Source organism: Simochromis diagramma, unplaced genomic scaffold (assembly GCF_900408965.1).
Source record: "Simochromis diagramma unplaced genomic scaffold, fSimDia1.1 OVJJ01000216.1, whole genome shotgun sequence".
In the NCBI taxonomy this organism is placed as follows: domain Eukaryota; kingdom Metazoa; phylum Chordata; class Actinopteri; order Cichliformes; family Cichlidae; genus Simochromis; species Simochromis diagramma.
The window spans coordinates 11,091,432-11,105,646 of NW_024386883.1; the positions used below are offsets into that span (position 1 = coordinate 11,091,432).

General features: G+C 42.5%; 2 protein-coding genes across 4 annotated transcripts in view; both read left to right on the forward strand.

Moving 5' to 3' along the window:
• The window catches only part of fnip1 (folliculin interacting protein 1), a 37,416-nt gene extending 26,340 nt beyond the window's left edge, over window positions 1-11,076 (forward strand). For all 3 annotated transcript variants that reach the window (XM_040032257.1, XM_040032258.1, XM_040032259.1), the window contains 7 exons: window positions 2,931-3,077; window positions 4,883-5,052; window positions 5,875-7,582; window positions 7,717-7,882; window positions 8,236-8,436; window positions 8,571-8,686; window positions 8,927-11,076. In XM_040032257.1, coding sequence (XP_039888191.1) covers window positions 2,931-3,077; window positions 4,883-5,052; window positions 5,875-7,582; window positions 7,717-7,882; window positions 8,236-8,436; window positions 8,571-8,686; window positions 8,927-9,005 — 2,587 coding nt within the window. In that variant the 3' untranslated portion in view covers window positions 9,006-11,076. The remainder of the gene's footprint in view (window positions 1-2,930; window positions 3,078-4,882; window positions 5,053-5,874; window positions 7,583-7,716; window positions 7,883-8,235; window positions 8,437-8,570; window positions 8,687-8,926) is intronic.
• Window positions 11,077-13,152: 2,076 nt separating this feature from the next.
• rapgef6 (Rap guanine nucleotide exchange factor (GEF) 6) overlaps window positions 13,153-14,215 on the forward strand; it is a 133,170-nt gene continuing 132,107 nt past the window's right edge. Inside the window, exon 1 of the mRNA XM_040032255.1 lies at window positions 13,153-13,667. Coding sequence (XP_039888189.1) covers window positions 13,593-13,667 — 75 coding nt within the window. The 5' untranslated portion in view covers window positions 13,153-13,592. The remainder of the gene's footprint in view (window positions 13,668-14,215) is intronic.

Here is a 14,215-nt window from a genome sequence, read left to right on the forward strand (position 1 = left end):
TTGTCTCTGCCACCACTTTCACTCTCCACATACACACTGGCACGCAGTTCCCTGTTTGACGTCCCACTCATTGCTGCAGTCACACGCCTGCTGACAGCCGGCCTCAGCAACCCAAGTCTCCTGAGTGTCAGCCCTATCTGTCTCAGACAACTGGTAATGAGCACCAGAATAGTAAATAATATGCAAGTGCCAGGAGGAGGAATGCTGATGCCCTGGACTCACTAAATAGCTGCAAAACCACCTTCAGATATAGACTAAATATAACAGTAGTCACTTTTGCCATTAAGTGGTTTTGACTTAATGGAACATTGCAAGACGTAACTGGACGAAATGCCTTTCTGTGACGCTGACGTGGCTTCAGCATAGCTGGAGGGTGGGCACGCGCACACACCCTGCATGTTGGCAAAGATAAGGTTAGTAGAAGCATCTGGACATAAATGTCACAGCAGACTATATTGGGGTTATGCCAGAATTTGCGGGTTAAGTTCGAACAGGATTTCTGTGCAAAGCAAAACACCTAACACACCGGAGTCTTAATTCTCATTCGGGCACACATACAGTGAAGTTGGGAAGTTTTTTTTTGTTTGTTTTTTTGTTTGTTTTTTTAGACACTGAAATTGAGTGTCAAACATAAAGCTGTATGTCCCTGAAACTTTCTAAACAAAAAATACATAAATAAGTAAGAAGTCCCTTGAAGCACTTGGGTAAAACTCCCCCAGAAACTGAAATTTAAAGTCGGTAGGTTGGTTCCATAGATGATATTGACAAAGTGAGCTGACATGACAGTAAAAGGGCAATCAGTGTTCTTAAAGTCTACCCTGCCTCCATTCTAGTTTAGCCTTAAGCATCTGAATAATGGTGGCAAAGAGTTTTCCCTGTTTGTATAAAGGTTACTCCCACAACCAAAAATCTTATTATTGGATTTATAACATGTTAGTCTCTATAAACAGCTTAACTAACAGTATTTATGATGCCTCTTAAAGTCAACTTATGAAACCAACTTAATGAGGGCAAATGCTTGGACTGTCACTCACCATAGTGAGGTAATTTATATCTGGGTCCTCAGCCCGACACAACAGTTTAATTCCACATCACAGCCGTGCATTTTTAATGTTCACCTAAACAGCTGATGCGTGGAGGCTGAAGCTAGATTTCCCCACTCATCTAGTGCCGGCTTGGCCTCAGACCTCTTTCCAGTGGCAGGCTTTCAGTAATGTACACCAGACACCGGGAACAAGTGGGGCTTAGGAGAGGCTGCAGGGAAAAAGTCAACCCATTTATAATACAGGAGTGAATAAAGTATTATTAGTTCATTTGATGCCACAGTCAAATGATGGATGATCTTTGCTGCCCTGCAAACAAGAAGACATAATGAGATCTGGAGATGTGTGTCTGATTTATTCCAAGTTCATTCTGCTTCACCGATTGATTGTTGATCTTCTTGCTATTACCACACATTTTATCTGTCAGACTGTTACCTAACACTGTGATGTTCTAGTTTAGCACGATTTGTTTCTGCGCTAGTACACTGATAAAGACTCGTTATGTTGGTTCAGTTAGTGACAAAACAAGACTGCCAGTAGTTAAAATGAAATCTATAACACTAAAGGGTCATCTAAAGCAACACTTAGCTCTTTTTGTTTTGTTTATAACAACTAAATATTTGGCATCTTTCTATTTTAACATTAGGAACTCTTGAAACTTAGTTTTGTAGACATGGATTAAGCTGGGAGGTCTCCACTGAGTTTTTCTTTTAGTTGAGGATTAGTCAAAATCCACATGTAGGAAAGTGGCTGTTTGTCACTCTGAGCTTGGGTTTAGGGATGGATTTATTAAAAATCTTACTTAAAAATAGATCTGCGTGGCAGTGCTGTTAAATTCACCTAGAAACAGTGAGGCGTTAAGTTGTTTTCTTTGGAAAATTACGCAATCCTAAAATAGCTTGATCACCAGAATACTTGACCTGAAGTGAATGTCACTTCCACTGTGTGACACCTGTGTTTTCTCACAGCCTGTCTGCGTCACTCCTGTCACCGGGTTCATGATAGGTCAGAGAGGTTGTGAGTTTACTGCAGAATTAACCGTGTTTACAGCTGTCCCGAAGCTTCCAGTAAGACTAAATCAAGAAATCAGGGCGGGGTTTTATTGCTTATCAGTAGAACCTACAACCCTTGTGACAGATCAGCCGAGCTGATGGCAGATGGTTAAATCCATTTCAGTTTCCTTGACTATGCTGCTGTGTTAGCTGAAGATTGCAATTGTATTATAGATTCAGGTCATTTGTTTGCAGCAGAACTAAAGTAAGCAGAAAACTTTCTACAGAGCACCTCATCACCTGATAGAAACTGACAGCACTTTTTGTTTTCTTATCTACTGAAAACTGCTCTTTTAATATGGGGGAAAATGGATTTGCTATTTCAAACCCTAAAGCAATGATCTGCAGTCCATATTTTAACCATGACTAAAAATTCCTGATTTTCCACATTCCTACGTCTGCAGAGATTCCCTTCTGCCTCTGTGTCAAAGCTTGGCCTCTGGCCGAGACATGCTCACCAATTCACCCCACGCTCCATGGAAACTCCTGTCCTTCTCAATGGACAAATGCCCCAGCCGAGCCACATACAGATGCATATACACCCACACACTGTACAGACCAAGAGACAAAGTTGGGTGTGTGTGAGGAGGAGAGAGAGGGTGCACGCAAGGTCGTCAGACTGTTACAAACACAGATACAGCAAGGGTCTCCTATGGCCTCAGTGTAGACAGCGAAGCTCTGTGAACTGAGATCTCTTTTGTTTACCCCAAGAGACAATAACGTCCCTGTTTTCTCTCTGTCTGTTTTCTCTCTTTCTCCTTGTTCCCTTTCATTTGGACTCTCCATGGCCTCCCCCTCTTTCATCGCTCCCTCCCTCGCTGTACCTCATCTCCAGGATGACCATCTGTGACCTCTACACCATGCCCCGAGTGGCCGAACCCGTCTGGTTGACTATGATGTCTGGAGCATCAGAGAAGAACCAGCTCTGCGGTCAATTCATGAGGGAGCTTTCTCTGCTGATGGAGCAGGCCTCCAAGAACCAGTTGAGTGTCTCCCTATTCTTCCACCTACTTCACTATTAGTCAAGGAATTTCTATAGATGGCACACAGATTTAGTGAGTCCATGATGTTGTGTCCTAGACTAAGACAAAGATGCAAGGTGCACAAAATATATATACATGTTGCATCCTTCTTTTCTTATCAACAGAAATGGGGAACATGCAGATTCCCACACACACTTAACTATTCATTCTCTCTCCCTCATACTCCTTTGTTATGTTTAATTGCGCACACAGACACTGACACCCTCTTTGCATCTATTTGTCCGCTTTAAAAAAGTGCTGTGAATGAGAAGATCCCTGCCAGTCTCTAATTGCTTATTGTTGCTATTACAAAGCCATGTCAAACCACTGCTAATTGTGCACGTATGAATTGGTTGCAGCGCTTTTATTGAACATAGCACCCATATTCAGCAGAGTTAATTAAAGCATCATTCACTGCACTGAACTGAGGTGTTGCATAATGTTTAGTAAGGTGGTAAAAATGCCTTAAAATGTTTTATCAGATCTTAATTAGAGAGTAACACCACAGTGGAAGTGTTCACACAGTTGAAAATATTAAAACTGTGCTTGAGGGTTTTTGTTTTTTTTAATATGTAACTTTTTCTGTATTTTTTTTTTAAATTAATTTGTCATTTTATCTTCTATAAGCTCCATATCAAAACCTACAACTTCACTGATTTTGTTGAAAACCAAACTATATTTTACTTTTTACGTATATTTTTTACATTCAGTCATTTATACAAATTAGACCAATGAGAGAACATAGATAAAGGCAGATTATCATTACTGTACTACATGAGCCATGGATTTTAAGACATTTGGGACTTTTCTCGTGTTCTCTAATTTCCAGCATGCTCACTGAACTTAAATAGACGTTTTTTTTCCCCTAAGTAACCAGTTTCTGTATCAGCATCACCACTTAGCTGAAGTCAGTGTTTCCACCACTACTGCAACTACCTCTAAGTGCTGTTGACTCTTGAGTGAAGCGTCATGTTTCCCTGGGAACCAGTGCTTTTACTGTATCGCATCACATCTTTTATGAGGCAATCTCATCAGTGTTCCCATGACTGATGGTTCTGATAATTCCAGCAGTCCCGGCACGCGATTGAACTCTGCTAACATGACAGAGTTGAGTCATGAGACAGGAAGGGAAGTAGACACTTGTGGTCAGAACTGAGAAGTGAATCATGCTCATGGAGTGTGTGTGTTTGTGTGTGTATGGGTGTTTCGCTTAATGTGTACAGCTGGGTATGTTTCAAACAAAGGATTTGTGTTTGTGGTGTCCAGTTCAACAAGAAAGAAATGACCAAGGTTTTCCAAGTAATGACAGCACATTTGACCTTACTGAAGTAGGTCAGGAGAGAGACAGAGAGAGAGAAAGGCAATTTCTGGACAGATGGTAATCATCGAGGGTGATCAGGGCGATATGGTCGTAAGCTGTGCCCATAGCATGGCAGCATGGTGGTTAGCGCTATTGCCTCACAACAAGAAGGTTAAATGTGTTGAGTTTAAATGTTCTCCTAGTGTCTGCGTGGGTTCTCTCTGGGTAGTCTGGCTTCTTCCCACAGTCCAAAAACACGCAGTAGGATTAGGTTAAGTAGGAAATCTAAATTGCCCGTAGATGTGCATTTGAGTGTGAATGATTGTTTGTCTCTTTGTGTTACCCTGCCTCCCGCCCTATGGAAACTGCCCCCACAACCCTGAATTGGATAAGTGGAAGAAAATGGATGGATCGTGATCATGCACTGATTCCCTCTTGATTTATTCCTCCTCCCCCCCCCCTTAGATTCCTCCCCGCATTATTGACAGCGATTCTGACCAATCATCTGGCTTGGGTGCCCACCGTCATGCCAAATGGGCAGCCTCCAATCAAGATCTTCCTTGAAAAGCACTCCTCCCAGAGCGTCGACATGCTGGCAAAGACGCATCCCTACAATCCTCTCTGGGCACAGCTAGGTGAGACGGTCAAAGACAAACACACAGGCAGAGAGAGCGAGATGTGCCTTTGCTTGCTGTTAAAGCACCTGGGTGGAGTGAAAGTAAAACGTAACACCTGTGTTTGCTCTTTATTTTCACTGGAACATTGTTGCCATTGTTAATCATTACAACTTGAAGACAAGTTATGACTAGACTATGTTCGCTACCTGCAGCTTTAAATCTGAGTAAGCTAGATGTCTGTGCATCATCCTAAGAGGTGTAATGCAGACATTGTCGTTTAAGTCGTCTCAGAAGCAGCGGTCATTCCAGTCCACATTGCATGTGTAATATAAATACTGTTTAAAATTGTAATAACTTGAAGTGAAAACTGGGTATACTGTTAAACTCTCCCTGATTCATGTGAAAAGCACTGCGTTGTTTTACAGAAGTTGAACTAATTGAAGTACTGAGATTTATTAGTAGTTGGCTATTATGTAAAATCCTATAATAAATTTTAAAGGGAAGTCTTAATGAGTCCTCATTTTTACTCATGTGACATGGAATGTAATTAGAAAGTGAGTTAACACTGACACCTAGTGTTAACAGCTGAGAGCTGCAAACAGTCATATGTAAAGGGAAGCGTGAAAGAGATAACCAAGTACAGTATTGTTGGTGTGTATGGGTGTTTAAGTACACAATAAAGAAGAAAATATGATATTTTTTACTCTCCAATAAAACTTGTATTCAAAATATACATTTCCTGTCTGAGATTAGGGGAAAAAACGTAAAATTATAAAGCCAAGAAAATATGGAATTAATTAACATATTTGTAAAAATGACTGTTCTTTTATCTTTTTGTAGGGGACCTGTATGGGGCTATTGGCTCCCCAGTTCGGCTGTCAAAGACTGTAGTAGTTGGCCGCAGACAGGAGCTTGTCCAGAGACTCCTTTATGTCCTTACCTACTTCATTCGCTGTTCTGAGCTGCTGGAGACGCACATGCTGGACAGTGCTGAGGACGAGGCCATTGTCATGCCCGGCTCCCTTATAACTACCTCCCTTAGAAAGGGCGAGGTGGAGGAGTCGGATTATGTCCTGGTTACCGTCCACAAACCCAGCGGGGACTACCTATCCCAAGGGGCCCACAGTCAGCAGACTGAGACAGAAGACAGCATCTACCCTTCAGACAACAGCCTGCAGAGCAGCACATTCACAGACAATGAAGTGGAGCACAGTGCTGGAGAGCCGCCCAACGAGGAAGAGGAGGAGGATGAGGATGAGGAAGACAGCAGCGAGAGCCAGGGATCGAGGAGCAGTGTGCTTCAGGCAGGACACGGCCAGGGCACAATTCCCATTAACAGGATTGCAGAGGTGGCAGAAGCTAAGGATGTGTGCAAGGAGTCTAGCAGCCGACTGTTCACAGAGGCTCGAGTGGAGACGGTGCTGCACGTCGGCTTGGCTTCCACCAGGGAGCAGGTCTGTGTGCTGGATACAGAGACCAAGGGTGACCTGAAACCTATTGATCCATCCATCCCCACAACCCTTGGATCAGATCCATCCTTACCTGTTCCCACAGAAGTAAAAAACTGTGGGTTAGATGCTTTAATTAATGCAGCATCTGGAAACCAGACCACTAAAGTGCTCCCTGCTCGGCCGTTGGGGATGCATTTGGAGAAGAAGCCTCCAGATAAGAACCTGATTGCTGGAGTATCAGTGATACCGGGAAACTCTGTGATAGGGCCCATGGCTTTGACTCTGCCAGAAGACGAAGAGCCAACAACAAAAGTGACTTTTCTCATTGGAGACTCCTTGTCTCCTGAATCAGACACAGAGAGCCGCGGAAGGAAGGTGGAGGAGGACTACAAGAAACACATGCTGCAGCTGCAGCAGCCATCACAGCATCAACGAGGACAGCATTATCAGCAGCAACCGCAGCAGCTGCAGATGGGAGCCGAGCTAAAGACCAGCTGCACCAGAATGTCAGAGGACCAAACCAAACAGACCAAGGCAGTTTCCACCCTGCAGCGGGTACAGAGCAAGATCTCCCAGTGGGACCTGAACTGTAGGGATGATTTTGATGATTATTTCAACCCTGGGGAAACTAGGACTATAGATAATGTTGCCAAACAACATGAGGCCAGTAGGAACAAGGACTCGGTGGACTTTTCAGCGGCTCCTCGGTATCATGAACTAGGGGATCTTGGCTTTCACAGCAAGGCCAGGGTGCAGGGTTTGGGCCTTTGTTTAGGTCCAGGTAGTGGAGAGATGCAGTCATGCAGGAAGGGAGAGAGGTTGTTGGATATGGAGAGGAGGTGCAGGTGTGAATCTACAGACTCTTCTGACATCTGCGTCTGCAGGGGCTGTCCTGCTGAGCAGGACAAAGATCTTGTGTTATCAGTCCCCGTTCCACAGGATGCAAGGAGTAACAGCAAAGAGGACCAAAAGCACAAATCAGCGCCCATCAACGACTGGGAAATACCACGCAATGAGAGCTCAGACAGTGCGCTGGGAGACAGTGAGAGTGAAGAGACTGAGGACTGGCAGGAGGAAGTTCTGGTGCCTTTTCCCGGGTGAGTAGAACTTGCTCAAAAACGTGTTTTTGTTTTCAGCAATAGCTGATTAGTTGTTGAGGAATAAAAACTAAATCTATCCACAAAATGTGAGATAAAATAAACAAATTTCTCATGTCATGTTTCATCGACAGGTCAAAGCTGGTGGAGAACTACTCTAAGCCAAGCATTGCTAATTTTGGCCGGTCTCTCTTTGGAGGCTACTGCCCCACCTATGTGCCAGACTTTGTACTGCATGGGATGCCCAGTGACGAGAAGCTACGGCAGAACCTCATGACTGAATTAACCCATGCAGTTCAGGTAAAGACTGGAAGGACTTACTCTTTAAGGAGCCACACGTTTTCCCTGCATAAACAAAAAGCTCAATGGTGGTGTCATACCCAAAAAGGAGGCTTTGCAGCATCAGGGAGTGGGCAGCCTGAGATCATGCCAGTAGTTAAACTTGAACTCTACTTTTCAGCTGGAAAATGATTCTAAGCACACAATTAAATCCAGCAGGAAGTCACTAAGAAATTAAGAAAAAAATGGAGTTGACTTATGCATGTTTGAGAAGTAATAAAATAGAAGACTGGGTCACGTTATGGATATTCGTGCTTTTTGTGCTTTCTATGTGTATTTCATTGGTTTAAATGGCCATCCTTATCCTCCTGTAGCATCCAGTATTGGATGAGCCCATAGCCGAGGCTGTCTGCATTATAGCAGACACAGACAAGTGGACAGTGCAGGTGGCGAGCAGTCAGAGACGAGCCACCGATGTCAGCAAGCTGGGGAAGGAGGTCCTGGTGTCCAGCCTGGTTTCCAGCTTATTGCAGTCTACTAACCAGCTTTACAAACTCAACGTGTCCCCCAACTTTGTACGCTAAGTCTTCATCTTTCTGCTTTAGAGTCAAGATCATGTTGACCCCTAATAATTTGTGTGTATACAGTAAATACCACTTATATTATTGCTTATAAGTCATGCTCCATGTGTTGTTCCTCTCCTCTTCAGTGTATAATGCACCTTGAGGACCGTCTGCAGGAGATCTACTTTAAGAGTAAGATGCTTGCTGAGTATTTGAAGGGCCAGACCAGAGTCCACGTGAAAGAACTGGGCATGGTTTTAGGGTAAGCCCTTTACTTTTTTTTCTTATTCCGACTTTGAAATGTTAAAGTTTGTCTGTGTAAAGGTTCATCTGCACCCTTTTCAGCCAGTTGTTTTCATCATTACAGCTAGTGACTTGGATACTCCCATCTTAAAAAAAAAAAAAAAAAAAAAATACAGGTCTTGAATAAATTTCCCAGGTGAACAACAGTGTAAACCTTTAATCTAACTTTTATTTATTATTTTATTTGGTATCTTTGCAGAATCGAGTCCAGCGACCTCCCCTTGCTAGCTGCCGTGGCCAGCACTCACTCCCCCTATGTTGCCCAGATCTTACTATGAAACAGTACTGGCACTGAGGTCTCCAACAGTTCGCTTCCTGGGGAGGTCGGTCAGAGCTGTGCGGTGCCACCCGGCCCCAGAAACGGGCCGTCCACGCTCTGCTGCTGACTCTCTACATGGTTTCCTGACCCGCGTGTCTGTGTGGCACAGGTCTTTATGGACCACAGCCAGAGCTGACGCTTAAACTCATTGCTGCTATTTCGGAGCAATGATGACGTTGAACCACAGGGTGGAGTTAGAGACCACAGACCCAGAGATGGAGCGAGGCACTGCGGATGAATGGAAACATCCCTGAGATGACCTTCTCCTGTCGTTGTTTGAATGTTTTTAAATAGGACTCTTTCATTTTAGGACACAAAAGCCAAAGACTTTAATTTTATTTTTCAGCTGAAAATGAAAATCTAAGGGTGTCTATAGTGTAATAACAATGGATTTGTTTCTTCATCTGCTTTTTTCCCCCCCTGTACAATCTTAAACCTGGTCATACGAAGTGATGAATAACATGTTTAAATGAAGCAGGCGGATGATTTTAAACTTTCCTTTGAGGTAAATATCGCTTGGAAGAGAACTTTATCAATCTCATGCCAATTAAGTCTTTTTGTTTATCGTCAGGACTTTGTTTACAGGCCAAATTTCCCTGAGTTAGATCAAAAGATTTTGCTTTTTGTCAAACTGCAGTGCCCACCTGACTTTTTGTTTTGTTTTTGCAAACTTGTTTTGAAATGGCGAATTAAGTGGCTATGACATTCTTATCACAGGTACAGCACTACCTCAGATCTTCATATGGGCATGTGGCTAACCATGTACAGCCGCCCCATAGAAAACCCTGAGGTACTTTCTAAGCTATTTTAATCAGAGGAATGTCAACTGTGCAGACTCTATGCTGTGTTCTCATAAATTTTTTAAAAAAGGGAAAGGCTGTGTAATTCCTTAAGATGATTGATTCACACAAAAAAGGAAGAAACTTATTTTTGCGTCAGAATGTGATTAAATGGGGTCCCTTTATACTGTGGAAAAGCTAAACCATGCATTATCTACATCTATTTTACAACCAAAAAAGAAAAAATGCTGAAATATTTTCACACTTTTATAGCTTTGCGACCTTTATACGATGTTTACGGCGTTGATGTTTGCTGCAATGAGAGGAATAGAGGAACACAGTAGGCCTTATAGTGGATATGTATATGTCAGCTGACACTATTCTCAAGCTTGTTTCTATTACAGTTAGACTCACAAAATACAAAACTATAGTAGGACACGTTTTCCTTTTGTTTTCTTGGCATTGACAGATTTTGGTTGTTATGCAGCATAAGCAGGGTGCGATTTGTTGAGGGTAAAAATGCAGGCTTAGATTTTGTGGAATCTGGGACACTCTTTCTTCTTCTTGAATTGATGGGAAAAATTTAACACGTTCACAAACTGCCCGAATCAGAGAGAGCTTCACATATTTTCTAACTATAGCGTACTTTTTATCCAGCACCTTGGAGGCAGTGGGACAATTTTTGAACTTCTGCAAATCTCTAAGATGAAAATATTGTTTGAGCTTGTTAATGGAAGCGCAGTCTAACTGCATTCTCTGAAAGCAGCACTCTAACCCTGGGAATTCCACAGTGTTTGTGTGTGTGTGTGTGTGTGTGTGTGTGTGTTTGTTCAGCCCAAATCGCACCCTGGGTATAACCCAAGTCTTAACGGAAAAGTGGCATAAATGTGTCGCAGGCTTCTGGAGAGCTCGTTTTTGCTGTTATAATTGATATATACAAATATGCTTGTTACTGTATTTGAAGATACTCCGCTATATCAGCCTACTTTTTTTTTTTTTTTTTTTTTTTTTTTTTGTACAAACCAGCCATTATGTTTAAAGGGTATGGATTTATATCTCCTTTTCCCTCTTTGTATATGGATAAATTATTTAGTTGCCTGTGTTTAAGTGTAACGGTTTGTGTAAACTGTACATACTCAAGTTTATTTCCATGTATTTGTACAGAATGTCTTTTAAAAAATTGTCTCCTCGAATTTATTCTTTTCCCAATTTTATGGGAACGTTGTGCAATAAAGATGCTGATGATGAAAATTTCCGTGCCTCTCTGGGAAAGTTTTTCTGTCTCCGAATTTAACGGACAGTTAGTTGACATGACCCCGTGTTTTTGGTTGGTTTACAAGACATTACAAAGTGGCTTTCTGTCAAACCACAAGCCTTTGAGTCACTGGCGCAGCTCCAGCTTTACGTTTCATCACATCCTTATATTGTGGTTTCTTCTCTCCTTCCCCACAAACACTACATAATAAACTATTCCATGACTGCATAATTATGTGTAAACTGGTTTTAGCTTTTAAGGAAAGCCGTCTTTCATTTTCTCTTATCATATAAGCAATACAAATTATGCGTCATTTTTTTTTCGGGGGGGGGTTGGTTTTTTTGGGTCCGTTTGTCTTACACAGACAGTGGATCTAAATCAGGGCAGACTCTACAACAACAGCACTTTTGTTAAGTTTGGCTGTCAGCAGTCACCATCTGGCTTACACATTGTACCCACCTTTGAATTTCCCACCCTGAAGCTGTCTGCCACTCCACCCAGCCCTCTCAGTGCACGAGGTTAAATGAACAGAGCACGTACGCACACACTGCAGTTATGCAATAAATGAAGGAGTGTCCTGACTCTAAACAAATACACTGGTGGAAGCTATGTTTCCCCACAGTAGCAACACTGCTGCCTTATGTGAATGGTAATTTATTAACACAGGGTAACAAGAATCAGTAGAAGTCGAGGCATGTGCACATTAAAGGAGTGGTTTATTGGATCTAACTTGGCTCTGCAGCTCATTCTATAAGGGCACGGGTTTAATTATGAAATATAAGGACAAAAGGAGCTGAAGAAAACTGATTTTTGCCACCTGGAAAAGTCAATAAGTCATAATTGTGAGGTAGGAATCCATAATTATAACACACCAACTCCAAATTCTGAGAAACATCATCTAACTATAATATACTTTGCAATGCCATTTGTATTCTTCAGGTGGCAAAAATCGACTTCAATATAATCCCTGGAGTCAGGTGTTGCGTTCACACGCGTTAGGGTAATCTCTATATTCCGCAAGCAGAGCAAAACTCTGGTTGCACTTTGCCTTCACATGTGTCCAAAGGCAGAGGGAGGATCTATGCTGCGTTTAAGTACTGCTTTCATAATTCCTACACTGAAACACAGCCTGACCCTTCCCTTCTGCTACACTGCTTTCAGCTTTTATCTGCATTTTCATTTATGACTGTGGTTGTTTGGAAAAGTCCCTGTGGTATAACAATTTGCATGTCTTTCTTGTAAATAGCGTATGGTAATGTATTGACAGACAATACAGGTATGTATGGATAGTGGATAGATAGTGTTATTCGAAGTTTCCATACACTCATGGGCCTAAATGCCATATTTTGGGTTTTTTAATTATTTCTTTGAACTGTTCTTTTCTCATGATAGAAATATTTTACACTGACTTAAAATAAAAAGGTTTTAAACATTTTAGGGTTTTTTTTTCGCTGTGGTCAGAGAGCTCAATTTTTGCCTGCCCGATTATAAAACCCTTCTCCAGAAGGCATTTGGCTTGTCGACGTGGGCAGCAGCACATTTCATTTGAGCTTGAACAAACTGATTTTGGAGCAGGGGCTTGTCTTGTTTCTTTATCAACACCCTCTCAGTTCATGGTGATGTAAAACTTGCTTCACTGTGGACACTGATGCTGGTGTTCCAGCCATTTCTAATTCAGGTCATGCTTGTGTCTGAATAGTTTTATTTAAATAGTTGTTTAAATGGTTGATCTTGAAATCTGTAGTTGTTTAGAAACAACTGGCAAACAACTGTAGCTCTAAGAGACCTTGACAACTTATGTAAATCTACAATTCTCTTACTTATATGATCCCTAATGTCTCTGAATTTCTCATTGTTCTGAGTATTGGTGTTGTGTCAAACCTGCTGTACAGTCACTTCAGCCTGGGGGAAAACAAAAACAGTTAACAGATATCATTAAACGCCCAGATTCACCATGACACTAATGCCCACGACGAATGTGTGTAAACCTATGAGCACAACTGTAGCTACCACTTGTGGCGCACACGTGTAGCTACTATCACGATGAAATGTAATTTTCGACAGAACGTAAACGCAGCACCCCGCTCGGGCAGACAGATGTCGTCAACTCTCCACCGTCGGATTCGCGGGAGGAGGGATCTAAATCTGAACTCCTGGATCTAAATGACGCTGACTACCGAAGTGGATATTTCCTTTACCAAAGATGTACAGAAATCAAGGCAGCAGGTCCAACGGACGTAACTTTCTGTCACACTTTGGCGGTGCCTGCTCTCTCTCAGACACACAGTAACGAGGAGCTACTTGAGAGTGAAGTTTTTCCCCCCCTTTCTCCTCTCCTGGAGAAGAAGGAGTTCTCGGTCGGTCCGTTTGGAGTAAACTCCATCCATGCTCGGCTTGGCGAGGACAAGATCCACGGGGATTTGGTCATCCCGGGTCGACTAAGAGCAGCTAGGAGACGTGAAGTGAGAGTCAGACGGAGTAAAAAGTCCTACTGTGGATTTGAGCCGAAGTTATGAAAATGACCGGCGCTATGGAAACTTCCTTTAAGCAGGCTTTGAAGAAGCCGCCCTCGCTGCGGACGGCGGAGGTAAACAAAACCAGCGTTTCTTTAATTAGCATTGCCTCGCTAATGTTTGCTAAAATCAGACGTTTGCGCCTCTTGGTGTTTGGAGTTTGACTTGATTGAGCCAACAGTGGCTTGCTTGTGGTATAACGATCTAATTGAGACTTTTCAGTGAAGTCACATGCTCGTTAGTGGAAAGTGTACATGACTTAAATAACAGTCTGTAATATAGAAAGGGGGGGAAATAGATATTTAGCTAGTTTTTAGATTAGCAGACTTTAGTGTCAGAGTTTCTGATGGTTCTGGTTTCTCATGGTTCATTGAGAGGTTGCCTTTTTTTTTTTTTTTTTTTAAATTTAATTTTTTTTCCCCACATCCTGTCTTACAAAACAAACCCTAACCTCGCAGCTTCCCATCAGATGGCTAAATCCATAAGCCTGGGAGTGAGTTTGTGCAAACCTCATCCCGATCGAGGCCAGTTAAGTTTAATAGCTGCTGCTCCTTTCTCATCCCTCCTCTGCCTCCTCCCTGTGTGAAGCTATGGAAACACAGCTGGCTTGTCATTGCTTTAG